Source organism: Bombina bombina, chromosome 1 (assembly GCF_027579735.1).
Source record: "Bombina bombina isolate aBomBom1 chromosome 1, aBomBom1.pri, whole genome shotgun sequence".
In the NCBI taxonomy this organism is placed as follows: domain Eukaryota; kingdom Metazoa; phylum Chordata; class Amphibia; order Anura; family Bombinatoridae; genus Bombina; species Bombina bombina.
The window spans coordinates 1,336,450,738-1,336,470,698 of record NC_069499.1 but is presented as its reverse complement, the minus strand read 5'-3'; the positions used below and the strand labels follow the sequence as shown (position 1 = coordinate 1,336,470,698).

The 19,961-nt window shown below is 37.7% G+C and overlaps 1 protein-coding gene across 1 annotated transcript in view; it reads left to right on the top strand.

Annotated features, from left to right (window-relative positions):
• The window catches only part of VAC14 (VAC14 component of PIKFYVE complex), a 371,973-nt gene that overhangs the window by 298,483 nt on the left and 53,529 nt on the right, over nt 1–19,961 (top strand). Inside the window, exon 14 of the mRNA XM_053702343.1 lies at nt 1,412–1,544. Coding sequence (XP_053558318.1) covers nt 1,412–1,544 — 133 coding nt within the window. The remainder of the gene's footprint in view (nt 1–1,411; nt 1,545–19,961) is intronic.

The window sequence follows — 19,961 nt, the reverse complement described above, 5'->3', positions numbered from 1 at the left end:
GGTGTATTTATAGGCATTTTAAGGTTTGGGAAACTTTGCCCCTCCTGGTAGGAATGTATATCCCATACGTCACTAGCTCATGGACTCTTGTTAATTACATGAAAGAAAATGCGGTTTCAATGTAATGCTACCAATGAACATTGCCGTAGATTTTCTTAACTGTGAATTTACTGACCCATTAAACAACAAAAATTCTGGTGTTCATTGTCCCTTTAACACAGCTCTGAGATTGCAGTAATTATTCTAGCGTAAATCGCAATTGATGTTTACTTTCAACCTGTAATACGAGCGGTATTTCCAATGAGTGAAAACCCTCTCGATATACCCCTTATCACTCGGGCGCAAATGATTGCATTCACTTGCATGCAAATAAAATGTATTTAGAGTATGCTATAGTAATTAAAATTGGTATCCATGACTAAGGAGAATTAGTATTATACAGTGATTTAATAGGGGCTTAGATTAAAGGCACACTAAATCAATATTCAAACTCCCTGTAAAATGTTTGATTAATGAAAATAAAACATTGCATTATATATTATTTATTTTACCTGTATGCAGAAGCCTCCATCATACTTAAGTATAGTGAGATTTATCTGATCCTGCAACATTCTACGTAGTGATTAGTTAATTTAGAGCACACATCTCATTTACTTCTATCTCTAACGGGCCGCAGCAGAGGAGACCAGAAACATGGATTCTATTAGGGTTTTTACATAAAAGCATGTATAAGAAAATGAAGGCATACAAATTTGCAATTCTTCGGTGGGACAGTGCAGTTCAGGGTGGACTCTTTTAGCTCCTGTTATCCCGCTTTTTATTAAATCTTAAATAGAGCACAGGTGAAATAATCGGCTGATGGTTAAGATCAGGTTATTAGCTAATGATCAGCTGATTATTCCACCTGTGCTTTAGAAAAACTGGCCTGTTAGGGGTACTTAAGGACTGGAATTATGAAACACTGCCCTAGAAGACAGTCCAGACACATATTACCATAAAACAAACCACAAATTCACCCATCAAAACACACAACACCATAAAGATTGTCACTGCCAGGAACAGTGAGGGGCATTAACCTCAGAAAATTATAAATACCTGGCCTTGTAATTTATTTAGATCTCAAGTTTATTTGCACCTGTCCCTAACTGGCCACAACAGAGTGTGAACACAGATTCATCAGGTTTTTCAAGGGGTGTTTGCCTGTCCTTTTTTTATTTTGAAAATGTTATAAATTATGCTGTCAATCTAACAGTGTTAAATGCAGACCTTTTGTAATTTCTTAATTGTTTATATGTACTATGCACATTTATAATATTGACTTGTGTTTACGTTTAATAGTTACACACTTGGAACCTCAGGCATGTAGCATTGCCAGGTAGCCATCACTATACAAGTCCATTGAATTTTGTAGGTTCTCGAGGATTGGAGTGTTCGCCATCTACGCCGACAATGAATTTATATTTCCACCGGTTCATGATCAATCTGTTGAAGCGGTTCAGCACTGAGAGGAAGCTCCTAGAGACCAGAGGAGCCTTTATTATAAGGTAAGCATTAGCGCCACGTTTATTATCATACACACCATGTGCGCTTGTAGATACAATAGGTCATTGGTGAATAAGTCAATTCATTTTTATAAAAATTATATAGTAAATTGGATTTAAAATAACAGACATAAGGATATGTAGGGGTGGTAAAATGTGTTATGATTAATGTGTAAAAGATAAAAGAAAACAAGAAATGTAGAAACTTCCTTTCAGTGAATATACACTTCTGAAATCCTCTCACATGTCACTTAGAGCCACTCATAGGAAAAACAAAGAAAGCGCTGATAGTGTATTATCGTTTTAATAATAAAATATAAAGCCACATATCAATCAAACTCACTTTAATAACCTCAAAAGTGTGAGGTATTTAAACGTATAAAAGTGAGTAAGTCAGCGGTACAGTATAAATTCAGCGTTCCTATATCAAGAAACAATCTCTATCTAGGCCGAAAGGGGCTCTTCGCCTGTCTCATTAAATTAAAGTCCTCACGCATTTCGAAGGTTAAAACAATTGTCACCTTCGTCAGAGGATACCACACCAATAAAAAATCGGATAAACATAAACACTTAGACACTTCTAGTACTTATAATAGGGTGGATGCAGCAATTAAATAATTGCAACTGGTACCAAATAGTCCTATAAAATGACTTCCGTTGGAGTTCCTCAAAGAAAAGAGTAAAACTTTATAGTGTTATACTGTGGTTTAATTCAAGCAATTAGGAACAAATGCAAGGTATGCACATACTTCAGAGCTATATTCCAGCTCTGGGATTAAGTGCTTGATACAAATTTAAATGGCAAAAGCAGGATTACGGATACATTCTTGTATTTATTATAATATAAAATAATGTAACTTTACAACCCTAGAGCTGCAACAACTACTTGGTATAATCGATTATGAAAAAAGTTGTCAACAAATCTCATAATTGATTAGTTGGTTTGCAATTAGTTGGTCTGTGCACAGCACCAACTGCTTCACTCCAATGAGCTCCTGCACATGGTATTGTGTTTTATGGTTTTGTCCTTAACCTAAAGGACGTCTAGAGACGTTTACTTTTCACTTTTTCAGGACAGCATAAGTTTCTTTTTAAGTTTACAATTGCTCTTGGCTTATGTGCAACCAAGAAATAATAGGAATCATCATTTGTATTGTTTATATTAAATCATGTGATTTGGGACTATGCTTTGCATGATATAGTGCTGAGCTTGTTACTTACACCTAGCCCTAGATTGATGGTTGTTGTTTGAATTGATGTGCACTATTATTTGTTTGAAAAATTATTAGCGTATTGCTTGCTATTGCTGATTATATGTACTGTATAGATAAATGTGTAAGGGTTTGTCCTGTTACTGATATATAGTCCTTAGCACTTTTGACTTTTCTTGTTTGTTTTTTTTAAATATTTTTAATTAATTGTAATATGTACCAAATTTAACCTCTATAAGTATATATATCTGTTATTTTAAGTGCAGACTAGATATTTTTCCCAATCCTTTATAGCTGGTTATTTACCATTGCATATAGATAATAAAGATTTTTTATGTTAGAATGAAGACCAGGCTTACTTTGTTAAGAGGCCCCTTGCATTGGTGGAGCGTTGGCAAAACCCTACTTATGCATCTCAGGCACCTCAACACCATCTAAGCACCTCTTCTCTGCTGCAGGCCAAATAACTAGCAAAAAGAGAGCCAGCCAAAGCCAGAAGCATGTGGACATATTGTCATTTTTGCATTTGAATGCAAAGTTTCTGAGAGAGTGAATAACAGAATGTTATTAACAGTAATAGTCTACCTTTTTGTAGTTCTACCTCTTTTGAAACAGTTTGTGTTTTTTTTGGCTTGATTAGAAAAATGTGTTCTGCCGCGGGTTAAAAAATTGGACAAACAGTTGTGTTAATGTAAAGTTTGTCTGAATTTTATATTTATAAAACTCAGTATGTGGATTTTATTTTAAATATAGGATTTTTTTTTTTAATCCGATTAGTCGATTAATCGAAAAAATAATCGGACGATTAATCGATTATGAAAATAATCCTTATTTGCAGCCCTTAGCAAAAGTAAGATCTTGAGTTAGTGAGGCCTTAAACGAGGCTAAAAAATGAGGCCCCTCAGCACAAAACAAAATGCACAAATGAACCAATAAATCTGAATATGAATTGCTCTGAATTTCACTGAAATATGTCCCGTTGTGCATTAACGTTTACCCAAACCCTTCCTATTGGTTTTGACAAATATTCAACCTAAATTAATTTAAATTCCCAAAGTTGCTCCCTAATTAGTGGTTGCTAGCACAGGAAGAAGACAGATGTTAAAATGGACCTATGTCTAGAAGAAGACCCCTTGCAGTGTGCGTGAAGAGATCAGGTAGATTGCCAGTGATAGCAGGGGAGGGGGGGGGGGGAAGACATATTGCGCGATTGAGGAAGGTAAGTACAGACAGAGTATTTCTTGAGGAGATTTCTATCTTCAACCTACCTCATGGCAGGGATCCAAAAAACTCTGTGTTGAGGGATATTAAACTCTAAAATACATTTCATGCACCTCCCTGGGTGCCGCTATTTTGGAACCTAGGTTTCACTGCAGGTATCTGAAGGAAAGTAACTGCAGATATGCAAACATGCCAGCACTAGAATGCACTGAAAGCTAGATTTAAATATTCCGGCACCCATGACTAGAGGGAGGTAGGGATTAACATTAATACTATGCTTATAAAATATATTTAGTGTTTAATGTTCCTTTTGTCCTCGTAATATTTGCATAACCATTGGAGGGCTGATAAGAATGAACAGTTTTGCTATATCTGGACTTTACTTACAGAAACTACTGCAGAGTATTTGCTGGTTGCATTGTTGGACCTCTTAGATGACTGTTTCTGAGACTACTTTAATGCAGGGTTCTTCAAACATTTTTTCCTTGGACCCAGTGCAGTGATAGCACATCACTTCCCAACCCTATTATTATGGTGGGTCTGAAACTTTCTGAAGTAATAAACCACAAGATAGTTGCAATTTTTGTCAGTGACTAGAATATATGTGTACTTTATTCCTGAATGTAGTCAAACTTGAAAGTGTTATAAAAGACAATAACACACACACACCACACTCTCATACAACAAACACACCATGCCCTCATATAACACACATCACACACATTCTCATACAACACACACACCACATACTCTCATACAACACACACAGTCGGGACCCAGTAAATATAGTGTTGCGTGGTTTGAAGTTTGTGTAATTTTAAGATTTTTCTGTTGATTTGCTTATAATGATATACAGCTTTGTTTTGCAATGTTTGGAATAATAAAATTAAATATTGGGAACAATCTATATTATAAGTGTTATTCAATAACTTTACAAAGCCTTTTAGGGTTTCCACTCCACTAGACCACAAAAATATATAATCTTTTTCACTCATATTTCCAAAAACATAATTACATTACTACAAGTAAAGACAGGCATAAGTGTGGGTACAAATGTACCCTTTTGCTTATCATCTTAACAGTTTATAAAACCAGAGGCGGCTCTTGAGTTAGTGAGGCCTAAAGCAAGACTCAAATATGAGGCCCCTCGACACAAAGCAAAAAACAACCAATTAAATCTGAATTTCACTGAAATCCCTATGTGAATTGATATAATTGTTTTGTTTTTAACCAAAAAATAAATAAATTCCAAATTAACAAATTAGATTAAAAATTAAAGCAGTCATTCTGTACTTGGATATAATTTTAAGGCATATGTGGTCACTTAAACCCTTTAGATAATATGTAACTCAGGGTCAATTTCTCACAGTAAGAAAATACTGCTATGTAGAGGAAACTTTAGAACTATTAGCGCTGCGGAATCTGTTGGCACTCTACAAATAACTGATAATAATAATAACTATGCCAGAATAATACTATGATTTTGATGTACTATGAGTGCTAGGCTATTTTTATTTATTTTTATTTCCAATGGCATGGAGAGTCTACGAATCCATTCAATTACAAGTGGGAATTCAACTACTGGCCACCAGGTGGAGGCAAAGAACACCCCAGCAAAGCTTCAAGTATCCTCCCACTACCCACAATCCCCAGTCATTATTTGCCTGTGTAACATTGTAGGCCTCAGGCAGCTCTGGTAGACGCCCTGACAGTGCCATGGGATTTCGGTCTAATTTATCTGTTGCCCTCCGTCATTGGGTGATAGCTCGTATCAAAAAGCAGCAGGCTTCGGTGATTCTAATAGCTCCAGCGTGGCCTTGCAGAACTTGGTTTGCGGACCTAGTGAAGATGTCATCATTTCCCCGTGGAGATTGCCTTTGAAGAAGGATCTTCTACTTCAGGGTCCCTTCCTCCATCCGAACTTAGTCTCTCTAAAGCTGACTGCTTGGAGATTGAACGCTTAGTCTTGTACAGAAGAGGTTTTTTCTGTGAAGGCTATTGAGACTATGATTCAGGCTCATAAGCCTGTTACTTGCAAGATTTATTATAAGGTATGGCGTAAATACCTTATTCATTGGTGCGGATCTAGGGGTCTTTCTTGGAGTCAGGTGAGAATTCCCCGTATTGTGTCCTTTCTTCAGGAGGGCCTGGAGAAGGGTTTATCGGTCATTACCCTAAAGGGTCAGATTTCGGCTCTGTCGATTCTTCTGCAGAAGCGTCTGGCAATTTTGCCAGATGTTCAATCTTTTGTCCAGGCTTTGGTTAGATTCAGGCCTGTGTTTAGGTCAATTGCTACTCCTTGGAGTCTTAATCTGGTTCTTAAGGTTCTGCAGCAGGCCCCATTTGAACCTATGCATTCTGTTGATATTAAATTATTGTCCTGGAAGGTTTTGTTTCTGCTGGAAATTTCTTCTGTCCATAGAGTTTCAAAGCTTTTGGCTCTACAGTGTGATTCTCCTTATCTTATTCTTCTTGCGGATAAGGCGGTTCTCTGTACTAATTTAGGATTTTTACCTAAGATGGTTTCGGAATGCAATATTAACCAAAAGATTGTTGTTCCTTCATTTTGTCCTAATCCTTCCTCTAAGAAGGAGTGGTTGTTGCACAATCTGGATGTTGTGGGTGCTTCTATTTACAGGCTACAACAGGTTTTCATCAATCTTCTGCTCTTTTTGTTGTCTTTTTTGGTAAACGGAGGGGTCAGAAGGCCACTTCTTCTACTCTCAGCAGCCTCCAAAGAAAATTACGGCTCACTCCACTAGGGCTGTCGCTTCCTCTTGGGCCTTTAAAAATTATGCTTCTAAGGAACAGATTTGCAAGGCAGCCACTTGTTCATCATTGCATACTTTTTCCAAATGTGCCTTCTGTTTAGGTTCGCCTGTGTTTTGTATCCCTCCCTTCCATTCTGTGGACTCTAGCTTTGGTATTGGTTCCCACTAGTAATTGAATGGATTTGTGGACCCTCCATGCCATTAGATAGAAAACATAATTTATACTTACCTGATCAATTATTTTCTTTCCTGGCATGGAGAGTCCACGAACCTCCCTTATTTTAAGACAGCCTCTTTGTCATTTTTCTAAACCTCAGACACCTCTATACCCTTTGTATCTTCTTCTTATTGTAATCTTGTGGAAATTATATCTCCAGCTATGGTTTGTAATAAATTGTCATGATAAACTTTTAGATGCAGAGAATGTGTCCATCAGTAATAGTACATTGCCTGTTGCTGTTCCTTTAACATCTAATGTACAAGATATACCTGTGAATTTATAATAATTTTTTGCTGATTCTATTCAGAAGGCTTTGTCTGCCATTCCGCCTTCTAATAAATGTAAAGGTCTTTTAAAACTTCTCATAAAGTTGATTAAATTTCAAATGACCGACAACATACTGAATTATCCTCCTCTGATGAGGATCTATCGGATTCAGAAGATCCTTCCTCAGATATTGACACTGACAAATCTACTTATTTATTTAAAATGGAGTACATTTGTTCTTTGTTAAAGAAGTGTTTATTATATTGGATATTGAGGAGACTAGTCCTCTTGATATTAAAACTGGTAAACGTTTAAATTCTGTTTATAAACCTCCTGTGGTTATTCCAGAGGTTTTTCCAGTTCCTGATGATTTGTCTAGCATTGTTCGCTTGCTTCAACATGCTTATCAGTTTATTTGTGATGCCATTTTTTTGCATCAAAATTGATGTTAAATCTATGTCTTTAGCTATTTTAGCTAGAAGAGCTTTGTGGCTTAAATCTTGGAATACTGACATGACTTTTAAGCCCAGATTGCCATCTCTTTCTTTCCAAGGTAATAAGTTATTTGGTTCTCAGTTGAATTTGATTATCTCAACTGTCACTGGGGGAAGGGAGTTTTTTGCCTTAGGATAAGCCTTAAAGGGACACTGAACCCAATTTTTTCTTTTGTGATTCAGACAGAGCATGCAATTTTAAGCAAATTTCTAATTTACTTCTATTATCAAATTTTCTTCATTCTCTTGCTATCTTTATTTGAAAAGCAAGAATGTAAGTTTAGATGCCGTCCCATTTTTGGTGAACAACCTGGGTTGTTCTTGCTGATTGGTGGATAAATTCATCCACCAATAAACAAGTGCTGTCCAGTGTACTTAGCTTAGATGCCTTCTTTTTCAAATAAAGATAGCAAGAGAACGAAGAAACATTGATAATAGGAGTAAATTAGAAAGTTGCTTAAAATTGCTGCTCTATCTGAATCATAAAAGAAAAAAATTGGGCTCAGTGTCCCTTTAAGGATAAATCTAAAGCTTCTAACCTTTCGACTAAATTTTTCTTCAAATTGGATTAAATCCAAGCCTTTTAAGGAACCAAAGCCAGCCCTAAATCCGCATGTAGGTGCGGCCCTCATTCCAACTCAGCTGGTAGGGGGCAGATTAAGATTTCTCAGGGGTACCGAATAGGATTCAGAGTAAGACCTCCTGTGAGCAGATATTTTCTCTCACGCATTCCAGCAAATCCAGTAAAGGCTCAGGCTTTCCTGAAGTGTGTTTCAGACCTGGAGTTTCAGGGGTAATCACACCAGTTCCATTTCAGGAACAGGGTTTGGGGTTTTATTCAAATCTATTCATTGTCCCCAAAAAAAGAAAATTCATTCAGGCCAGTTCTGGATCTGAAAATTTTTTGAATCATTATGTAAGAGTACCAACTTTCAAAATGGTTATGATAAGGACTATTCTGCCTTTTGTTCAGTGAGGGCATTATATGTCCACCATAGACTTACAGGGTGCATATCTTCATATTCTGATTCATCCAGTTCATTTTTAGTTTCTGAGATTTTCTTTTCTAAACAAGCTTTACCAATTTGTCGCTCTTCCTTTTGGCCTAGCGACAGCTCTAAGAATCTTTTCTAAGGTTCTTGGTGCCCTACTCTCTGTAATCAGAGTGGGATATTGCGGTGTTTCCTTATTTGGACGATTTCTTGGTATTAGCTCAGTCTTTATATTCTGCAGAATATTACACGAATCAACTAGTGTTGTTTCTTCGAAAACATGGTTGGAGGATCAATTTGCTAAAAAGTTCTTTGATTCCTCAGACAAGGGTCACCTTTCTTTCATGTTATTGGCAAGAGTCCATGAGCTAGTGACGTATGGGATATACAATCCTACCAGGAGGGGCAAAGTTTCCCAAACCTCAAAATGCTTATAAATACACCCCTCACCACACCCACAATTCAGTTTTACAAACTTTGCCTCCTATGGAGGTGGTGAAGTAAGTTTGTGCTAAGATTTCTACGTTGATATGCGCTTCTCAGCATTTTGAAGCACAATTCCTCTCAGAGTACAGTGAATGTCAGAGGGATGTGTAGGGAGTATCACCTATTAAATACAATGTTTTTCATCACGGGGGATCTATTTCATAGGTTCTCTGTTATCGGTCGTAGAGATTTATCTCCTACCTCCCTTTTCAGATAGACGATATACTCTCATATTCCATTACCTCTACTGATAACCATTTCAGTACTGGTTTGGCTATCTGCTATATGTGGATGGGTGTCTTTTGGTAAGTATGCTTTTATTACTTAAGACACTATCAGCTATGGTTTGGCACTTTATGTATTTATATAAAGTTCTAAATATATGTATTGTACTTATATTTGCCATGATTAAGGATTCCGTATATTTCCTTTTGCAGACTGTCAGTTTCATATCTGGGAAATGTTTTTTTAGGAAAAAAAATAAAATTCTTACCTGGGGCTTAGTCTTTTTTTCAATTGACTGTCTTTTAAATTTGCGGGCAGAATTAGGCTTGCGAGGGCGCAAAATGCCAAAGTTTATTGCGTCATTCTTGACGCAAGATTTTTTTTTGGCTCAAAGTTACGTTCGTTGACGCAAATTCGTCATTTCCGGCGCCATAGTTGACACCGAGTCCTTCACAAGGTTGCATCATCCGTGACGCGAGTGTGTCATTCTGGACATTTTTGGCGCAACAAAATATTTTTCTGTTTGTTGTGCGTCATACTTGACGCCAAATATTTTCATTATTTAAGACCCCATTCCTATATGCCTCTTGCCTTTTTTCTCTATCAGAGGGCTATGCTGTTTGCATTTTTTTCCCATCCCTGAAACTGCCAAATAAGGAAATTGATAATTTTGCTTTATATGTTGTTTTTTTCTCTTACATTTGCAAGATGTCTCAATCTGATCCTGTCTCAGAAGTCTCTGTTGGAACCCTGCTGTCTGATAACAGTTCTACCAAAGCTAAGTGCATTTGTTGTAAACTTGTGGAGGTTATATCTCCTGCTGTGGTTTGTAATAGTTGTCATGATAAACTTTTACATGCAGAGAATGTATCCATCAGTAGTAGTTCATTACCTGTTGCTGTTCCTTCAACATCTAATGCACAAGATATACCTGTAAATTTAAAAGAATTTATTTCTGATTCTATTCAGAAGGCTTTATCTGCCATCCAGCCTTCTAATAAATGTAAAAAGTCTTTTAAAACTTCTCATAAAGTTGATGAAATTTCAAATGACCGGCAACATGCTGATTTATCCTTTTCTGATGGGGATCTATCTGATTCAGAAGATCCTGCCTCAGATATTGACACTGACAAATCTTCTTATTTATTTAAAATGGAGTATATTCTTTCTTTGTTAAACGAAGTGTTGATTACATTGGATATGGAGAAAACTAGTCCTCTTGATATTAAAACTAGTAAACGTTTAAATTCTGTTTATAAACCTCCTGTGGTTATTCCAGAGGTTTTTCCAGTTCCTGATGCTATTTCTGATATGATTACAAAGGAATGGAATAGGCCTGGTACTTCTTTTATTCCTTCTTCAAGGTTTAAAAAATTGTATCATTTGCCAGCAGTTTCTTTAGAGTTTTGGGAAAATATCCCCAAAGTTGATGGGGCTGTCTCTACTCTTGCTAAACGTACTACTATTCCTACGGAAGATAGTACTTCTTTTAAAGATCCTTTAGGTAGGAAACTTTAATCTTATCTAAGGAAATCTTATTTATATTCAGGTCATCTTCTCAGGCCTGCAATTTCTTTGGCTGATGTTGCAGCTGCATCAACTTTTTTGGTTGGAAACTTTAGCGCAACAAGAATTGGATTCTGATTTGTCTAGCAGTGTTTACTTGCTTCAACATGCTAATCATTTTATTTGTGATGCCATTTTTTATATCATCAAAATTGATGTTAAATCTATGTCTTTAGCTATTTTAGCTAGAAGAGCTTTGTGGCTTAAATCTTGGAATGCTGACATGGCTTCTAAGTCCAGATTGCTATCTCTTTCTTTCCAAGGTAATAAGTTATTTGGTTCTCAGTTGGATTCAATAATTTCAACCGCCACTGGGGGGAAGGGAGTTTTTTTGCCTCAGGATAAAAGACCTAAGGGTAAATTTAAAGCTTCTAACCATTTTCGTTCCTTTCGACAAAATAAGGAACAGCAACCTAATTCTTCCCCCCCAAGGAATCTGTTTCCAATTGGAAGCCTTCCTCAAATTGAAATAAATCCAAGCCATTTAAGCCAGCCCCCAAATCCGCATGAAGGTGCGGCCCTCATTCCAGCTCAGATCAATTCGGTCCAAAATCAATGGATTCAGAGTATTGTTTCTCAGGGGTACAGAATAGGATTCAGAGTAAAGACCGCCTGTGAGAAGATTTTTTTCTCTCACGCATTCCAGCAAACCCAGTAAAGACTCAGGCTTTCCTGAAGTGTGTTTCAGACCTGGAGTTATCAGGGGTAATCATGCCAGTTCCGTTTCAGGAACAGGGTTTGGGGTTTTATTCAAATATATTCATTGTCCCAAAGAAAGAAAATTCATTCAGACCAGTTTTGGATCTAAAAATTTTGAATCAATATGTAACAGTACCATCTTTCAAAATGGTGACTATAAGGACTATTCTGCCTTTTGTTCAGCAAGGGCATTATATTTCCACAATAGACTTACAGGATGCATATCTTCATATTCCGATTCATCCACATCACTATCAGTTCCTGAGATTCTCTTTTCTAGACAAGCATTACCAATTTGTTGCTTTTCCTTGTGGCCTAGCGACAGCTCCAAGAATCTTTTCAAAGGTTCTCGGTGCCCTACTCTCTGTAATCAGAGAGCGGGGTATTGCAGTGTTTCCTTATTTGGACGATATCTTGGTACTAGCTCAGTCTTTACATTCTGCAGAATCTCACACGAATCAGCTAGTGTTGTTTCTTCAAAGACATGGTTGGAGGATCAATTTACCAAAAAGTTCCTTGATTCCTCAGACAAGGGTCACCTTTTTAGGTTTCCAGATAGATTCAGTGTCCATGACTCTGTCTCTAACAGACAAGAGACATTTTAAATTGGTTGCAGCTTGTCGGAACCTTCAGTTTCAGTCATTCCCTTCAGTAGCTATGTGCATGGAAGTTTTAGGTCTTATGACTGCAGCATCGGACGCGATCCCCTTTGCTCGTTTTCATATGAGACCTCTCCAGCTTTGTATGCTGAACCAATGGTGCAGGGATTATACAAGGATATCACAATTAATATCCTTAAATCCCAATGTTCGACTATCTCTGACTTGGTGGTTAGATCACCATCGTATTATTCTAGGGGCCTCCAACCTGGACTGTGATCACAACAGATGCGAGTCTTTCAGGTTAGGGAGCTGTTTGGGGATCTCTCACAGCACAAGGGGTTTGGAAATCTCAAGAGGCGAGATTACCAATCAATATTTTGGAACTCCGTGCGATTCTCAGAGCTCTTCAGTTTTATAGTATCTCGGATACTTGCTTGGGCGGATTCCAGCTCCTGTCTAATTTCTGTGGTTCATATCCCAGGTATAGACAATTGGGAAGCGGATTATTTCAGCTGTCAGATTTTACATCCGGGGGGAGTAGTCCCTCCATCCAGATGTGTTTTCTCAGGTTGTTCAGATGTGGGGTCTTTCAGAAATAGATCTGATGGCTTCTCATCTAAACAAGGAACTTCCTAGGTACCTGTTCAGGTCCAGGGATCCTCAGGCGGAAGCAGTGGATGCGTTGACTCTTCCTTGGTGTTATCAACCTGCTTATATTCTCGCCTTTAGTTTTTCTTCCAAGAGTGATCTTCAAAATCATCATGGAGCAATCATTTGTGCTGCTGGTGGCTCCAGCATGGCCTCACAGGTTTTGGTATGTGGATCTTGTTCGGATATCCAGTTGCCAACCTTGGCCACTTCGATTAAGGCCGGACCTTCTATTTCAAGGTTTGTTTTTTCCATCAGGATTTAAAATCTTTAAATCTGAAGGTATGGAAATTGAACGCTTAGTGCTTAGTCATAGAGGTTTCTCTGACTTTGTGATTAATACTATGTTGCAGGCTCGCAAATCTGTTTCTAGAAAGATTTATTATCAAATTTGGAAGACTTACATTTCATGGTTTTTCTCTCATAAATTCTCTTGGCATTCTTTTAGAATTCCTAGAATTTTACAGTTTCTTCAGGATAGTTTGGATAAGGGTTTGTCTGCAAATTCATTGAAGGGACAAATCTCTGCTCCTTCTGTTTTATTTCACATGAACATTGCTAAGTTTCCTGGTATTCACTGTTTTGTTCAGGCTTTGGTTCATATCAAGCCTGTCATTAAATCAATCTCTTCTTCTTGGAGTTTTAATTTGGTTTTAAAGGCTTTACAGGCTCCTCCATTTGAGCCTATGCATTCTTTGGACATTTAAATACTTTCTTGGAAAGTGTTGTTTCTTTTGGCCATCTCTTCTGTTAGAAGAGTTTCTGAATAATTTGCTCTCTCTTGTGAATCTCCTTTCTGATTTTTCATCAGGATAAGGCAGTTTTGCAGACTTCATTTAAATTCTTATCTAAGGTTGTGAATTCTAACAACATTAATAGAGAAATTGTTGTCCTTTCCTTGTGTCCTAATCCTAAGAATTCTTTGGAGAGATCCTTACATACTTTGGATGTGGTGAGAGCTCTGAAATATTATGTTGAAGCTACTAAAGATTTCAGGAAGACTTAGACTATTTGTTATCCTTTCTGGTTCCTGGAAAGGTCAGAAGGCTTCTGCTGTTTCTTTGACATCGTGGTTAAGCTTTTGACTCATGCTTATTTGGAGTCGGGTCAGGCCCCGCCTCAGAGAATTACAGCTCATTCTACTAGGTCAGTCTCCACTTCGTGGGCTTTTAAAAATGAAGCTTCAGTTGATCAGATTTGCAAAGCAGCAACTTGGTCTTCTTTGCATACATTTACTAAATTCTACCATTCTGATGTATTTGCTTCTTCGGAAGCAGTTTTTGGTAGAAAAGTTCTTCAGGCAGCTGTTTCAGTTTGATTCTTCTGCTTATGATTTAATTTTTTTCCTTTCATTTATGAGAATAAGCTTATATTTGGGTTGTGGATTAATTTTTTTTCCAGCAAAATGGCTGTTATTATTTTATCCCTCCCTCTCTAGTGACTCTTGCGTGGAGTTCCACTTCTTGGGTATTGCCACCCCATACGTCACTAGCTCATGGACTCTTGCCAATTACATGAAAGAAAACCTAATTTATGTAAGAACTTACCTGATAAATTCATTTCTTTTATATTGGCAAGAGTCCATGAGGCCCACCCTTTTTATGGTGGTTATGATTTTTTTTTTTGTATAAAGCACAATTATTTCTAAATTCCTTTGTTGATGCTTTTTACTCCTTTCTTTTTCACCCCACTACTCGGCTATTCGTTAAACTGAATTGTGTGTGTGGTGAGGGGTGTATTTTGAGGTTTGGGAAACTTTGCCCCTCCTGGTAGGATTGTATATCCCATACGTCACTAGCTCATGGACTCTTGCCAATATGAAAGAAATGAATTTATCAGGTAAGTTCTTTTATAAATTATGTTTTTTCCATAATTCCTCGGCTGAATGACTGGGGATTGTGGGTAGTGGGAGGATACTTGAAACTTTGCTGGTGGCCAGGAGTTGAATTCCCACTAGTAATTGAATGGCTTTGTGGACTCTCCATGCCAGGAAAGAAAATAATTTATCAGGTAAGTATAAATTATGTTTTTTCAAATCAGATCTCAGATCTAAATGGCCCTTGACACCGAAGCTGCTCTGTAAGTACTATGCCCAAATAAAATATGGCCCCTGGCCCTAAAACACCCATGTCGGCTGCATACCCAAAATAGACCTCAGACAAAACTCTGAACTTCCAACCCTTTTGTCTACCCAGTAGCCACATCAAACCTGAGATCACACACCTTTTCCTGCACCCACTCTGCCAGCTCCATGTCCAAATCAGACTTCAGATCTTAGAGAGTAGGAGAGAGTTACAGTAATAGAAAAATGAGACAGAGAAAGTAAAGAGAATGAGACAGTGGTGAGAGAGAGTGATAAGGAGAAAGCAGACTGAAGATAGAGAGGATGGAGGGAAAACATAGAAAGGAGAGAGTAAACATGAAAGATCGGAGAGAGTGTAGAATTGATCAGAGAATGAAAGATTGGAGAGAGAGAAAATAGAGCAATTGAAGAGAAAGAAGTTGAGAGAGAGAGAGGAGAAAATAGAAGAGAGTTAAGTGATAGAGGAGAGAAAGAGTAGAGCAAAAAAGGTAGAAAGAGAGAAAATGGAGAGTAAATAGAGAAGGTAAGGAAAGGAGGATGCAAGAGGTGAGGTCAAATGGAGATTAGGGAAAGAAGAAAACTGAAGAGAGAGGAAAAATAATAGTACAAGATAGGAAGGTGGATGAAGATAGAAGATGCCATCTGGATGAAGACTTCTGCCCGTCTGGAGGACCACTTCTGCCCGGTTGGGTGAAGACGTCTCAAGGTAGGGTGATCTTCAAGGGGTTAGTGTTAGGTTTTATTAAGGGGGATTGGGTGGGTTTTAGAGTAGGGTTGGGTGTGTGGGTAGTGGGTTTTAATGTTGAGGGGGGTATTGTATTTTCTTTTACAGGTAAAAAAGCTGATTACTTTTGGGCAATGCCCCGCAAAAAGCCCTTTTAAGGGCTATTTGTAATTTAGTGTAGGGTAGGGATTTTTTATTATTTTGGGGGGCTTTTTTATTTTATTAGGGAGATTAGATTAGGTGTAATTAGTTTTAAAAAATTGTAATTATTTTATGATTTTCTGTAATTTAGTGGGTTTTTTTCCGTAATTTAGATAATTGTATTTAATTGTATTTAATTGTAGTTAGTGTAGGGAATTAATTTAATTATAGTGGTAGTGTTAGGTGTAATTGTAACTTAGGTTAGGTTTTATTTTACAGGTACTTTTGTATTTATTTTAGCTAGGTAGTTAGTAAATAGTTAATAACTATTTAGTAACTATTCTACCTAGTTAAAATAAATACAAACTTGCCTGTAAAATAAAAATAAACCCTAAGCTAGCTACAATGTAACTATTAGTTATATTGTAGCTAGCTTAGGGTTTATTTTATAGGTAAGTATTTAGTTTTAAATAGGAATCATTTATTTAATTATAGTAATTTTATTTAGATTTATTTAAATTATATTTAAGTTAGGGGGTTAGGGTTAGACTTAGATTTAGGGGTTAATACATTTAATATAGTGGCGGCGACGTTGGGGGCGGCAGATTAGGGGTTAATAAATGTAGGTAGGTGTCGGCGATATTACTACAGCAGATTAGGGGTTAATAAAATTTAACTAGTGTTTGTGAGGCGGGAGTGTGGCGGTTTAGGGGTTAATATATTTATTAAAGTGGCGTTGATGTCCGGTCAGCAGATTAGGGGTTACAATTTTTATTTAAGTGTTTGCGATGTGGGGGGGGGGCTCGGTTTAGGGGTTAATAGGTAGTTTATGGGTGTTAGTGTACTTTTTAGCACTTTAGTTAAGCGTTTTATGTTACAGCGTTAGCCTATAAAACTCTTAACTACTGACTTTTAAATGCGGTACGAGTCTTGACGGGAGAGGCTGTACCGCTCACTTTTTCCAAGTCTCATAATACCGGCGTTAGGAAAATCCCATTGAAAATATGGGATACGCAATTGACGTAAGTGGATTTGCGGTATGTTCGAGTCGTGGAAAAAAAGTGAGCGGTACACCTGTACCTGCAAGACTCGTAATACCAGCAGGCGTTAAAAAGCAGCGTTGGGGCCTCTCAACGCTGCTTTTTAACCTTAACGCAAAACTCGTAATCTAGGTGATAGTCTTTCTAAATTATTTGTTTTTGATTGTTCATAAGAGACAATACTCTACTTGTTAACTTAGAAATATTGGAATTTTTGAGAGGTGATACAATTTTGAATAATTTACATTTAGGGGATATTGCACAGGGGTGTATTCACTTTTGTTGTATACGGTATATAACTGATAAAATATCTTGCCATTTTTATTCTTTCTGGCTATATCTGCTATCCTACTAATTAATAGTTATTTAGTACAATGTACAGAAAATCATATCCTGGCAATACAAACAATAAATCTTACGTGTTTCCTGCATCTCAGGTGCACTTCCTCAAAGATTCTACTGCATTGTTTACCAAATGTCAAATAATCAGAAATAATAATTCCTAAATCATTTTCCTCTTTTTTTCCTCTCGGTAAAGTGGCATTTTAAATCTATAATTAATCTTTTGCACTTATCACATGGAGCCCTGTGAATTGTTTGTGGTGTGGAACATTGTCACATGTTTTGATAAAATCTAGATATAGTACATCTATTGCTTTACCCTGCTCCATCACTTTAAATGCATAGAAATCAAGCAAATCAACTAGTTTAGTCTGACCTTATCTGCTTGCAGACAAACTGTACTAGCTTTGGCCCTCCACATTGTTTGCCTTTATGTAATACCCTACTTTTGAGTTTAAACTGACAGGCCTGTAGTCTTCCCTACTGTCCTTTTTATTAAGAAGTACTACATTAGCAATTCTTCAGTTATCTAAAACAACTCCTGTCAACATTGGTTGACTAAATACATCAACTAAAGGGGTTGCTAGCATAGATGTAAGGTCCCTTAAACTCCCCCTTGGATGAATATTATCTTGACTCCCATACTTTAAAAAAATAAATAAATAAATAATATTTCTCCTACATTGGTGTATCCGGTCCACGGCTTCATCCTTACTTGTGGGATATTCTCTTCCCCTACAGGAAGTGGCAAAGAGAGCACACAGCAGAGCTGTCCATAGAGCTCCCCTCAGGCTCCGCCCCCCCAGTCATTCTCTTTGCCGCTCTGAACAAGTAGCATCTCCACGGGGGTGGTAAAGAGTATGTGGTGTTAGTTGTAGTTTTTTATTTCTTCTATCAAGAGTTTGTTATTTTAAAATAGTGCTGGTTTGTACTATTTACTCTACAGCAGAAAGTAATGAAGATTTCTGTTGAGAGGAGTATGATTTTAGCACCAGTAACTAAAATCCATTGCTGTTCCCACGCAGGACTGTTAACCAGAGAACATCAGTTGGGGGGAACAGTTTGCAGGCTTAACTGCTTCAGGTATGATCAGTCATTTTTCTAACAAGACCATGTAATGCTAGAAGACTGTCAGAAATTCCCTCTGGGATTGCTAAGCCTTTTTTTTTTCCTAATAGACTCTGTATAAAATGATGTCTTATATTTAGGGCTCTATGCTGGTTGACACTATTGTGGGCTTTAAAATCGATTGCTTTTTAGCATGTTTTTCACTATAAATAAGGTGTTTTTTCAGACTTTAAAACACTTTTGGGGTTTAATTTCGGCCTGGCACTTATTTGGACACCTAAATCAACCAGGAAATAGTTGTTCCTTCTCTGTGTCCTAATCCAGTTTCTAACAAGGAACGTCTGTTACACCATCTTGATGGGGTTCGTGCTTTAAAGTTTTATCTAAAAGCAACTAAAGACTTCAGACAAACATCGTCCTTGTTTGTCGTCTATTCTGGCAAGAGGAGAAGTCAAAAGGCGACTGCGACCTCTCTGTCTTTCTGGCTGAAAAGCATCATCCGGTAGGCTTATGAGACTGCTGGAAGGCAGCCTCCTGAACGAATTACAGCTCACTCTACTAGAGCTGTGGCTTCCACATGGGCTTCCAAGAATGAGGCTTCTGTTGAACAGATTTGTAAGGCAGCGACTTGGTCTTCACTGCATACGTTTGCCAAATTTTACAAATTCATTACTTTTGCTTCTTCGGAGGCTATTTTTGGGAGAAAGGTTTTGCAAGCAGTGGTGCCTTCCGTTTAGGTTACCTGACTTGTTCCCTCCCTTCATCCGTGTCCTAAAGCTTTGGTATTGGTTCCCACAAGTAAGGATGAAGCCGTGGACCGGATACACCAATGTAGGAGAAAACAGAATTTATGTTTACCTGATAAATTTCTTTCTCCTACGGTGTATCCGGTCCACGGCCCGCCCTGGCATTTTGGTCAGGTTTAAATTTATTTTTTGTAAACTACAGTCACCACTGCACCTTATGGTTCTCCTTTTTCTCCTAACCGTCGGTCGAATGACTGGGGGGGCGGAGCCTGAGGGGAGCTATATGGACAGCTCTGCTGTGTGCTCTCTTTGCCACTTCCTGTAGGGGAAGAGAATATCCCACAAGTAAGGATGAAGCCGTGGACCGGATACACCGTAGGAGAAAGAAATTTATCAGGTAAACATAAATTCTGTTTACTACTTGCAAGCAACAGTCATTACATCTCTAGACTAAGTAAGTAAATATAAGTACATATGGCATTTGCATTCACCTAAAGAGGTCTATGTGTAATCACAGTGAAAGACCCAGTGTTACAAGACATCAATACACTGTTGTTTAGGCCTGAGCTCAACAAATGTCTTCAAAATGTAAGGGCCAGCCCATAAATATGGCTGCCAAAGAGGGAAACACTGCTCATACTGATGGTCTTGTAACAGCACAGATGGTATTGCACACAGGGTGCTGACTTAACTTTTAGACATCCAGAACACCAACACATATTGTGTTACTCTGTATATTGTGGTGCAACAATGCCCTTCTGAGCAGACGTGGCAGCCATCTGCAACGAGGAAGTAAATGACCATCCATGCCAGAGGCTCAGACAGGCATCTTACTGGCACTAGGTCTCTGTTTTGTAGGTGCCACTGCTCTCTG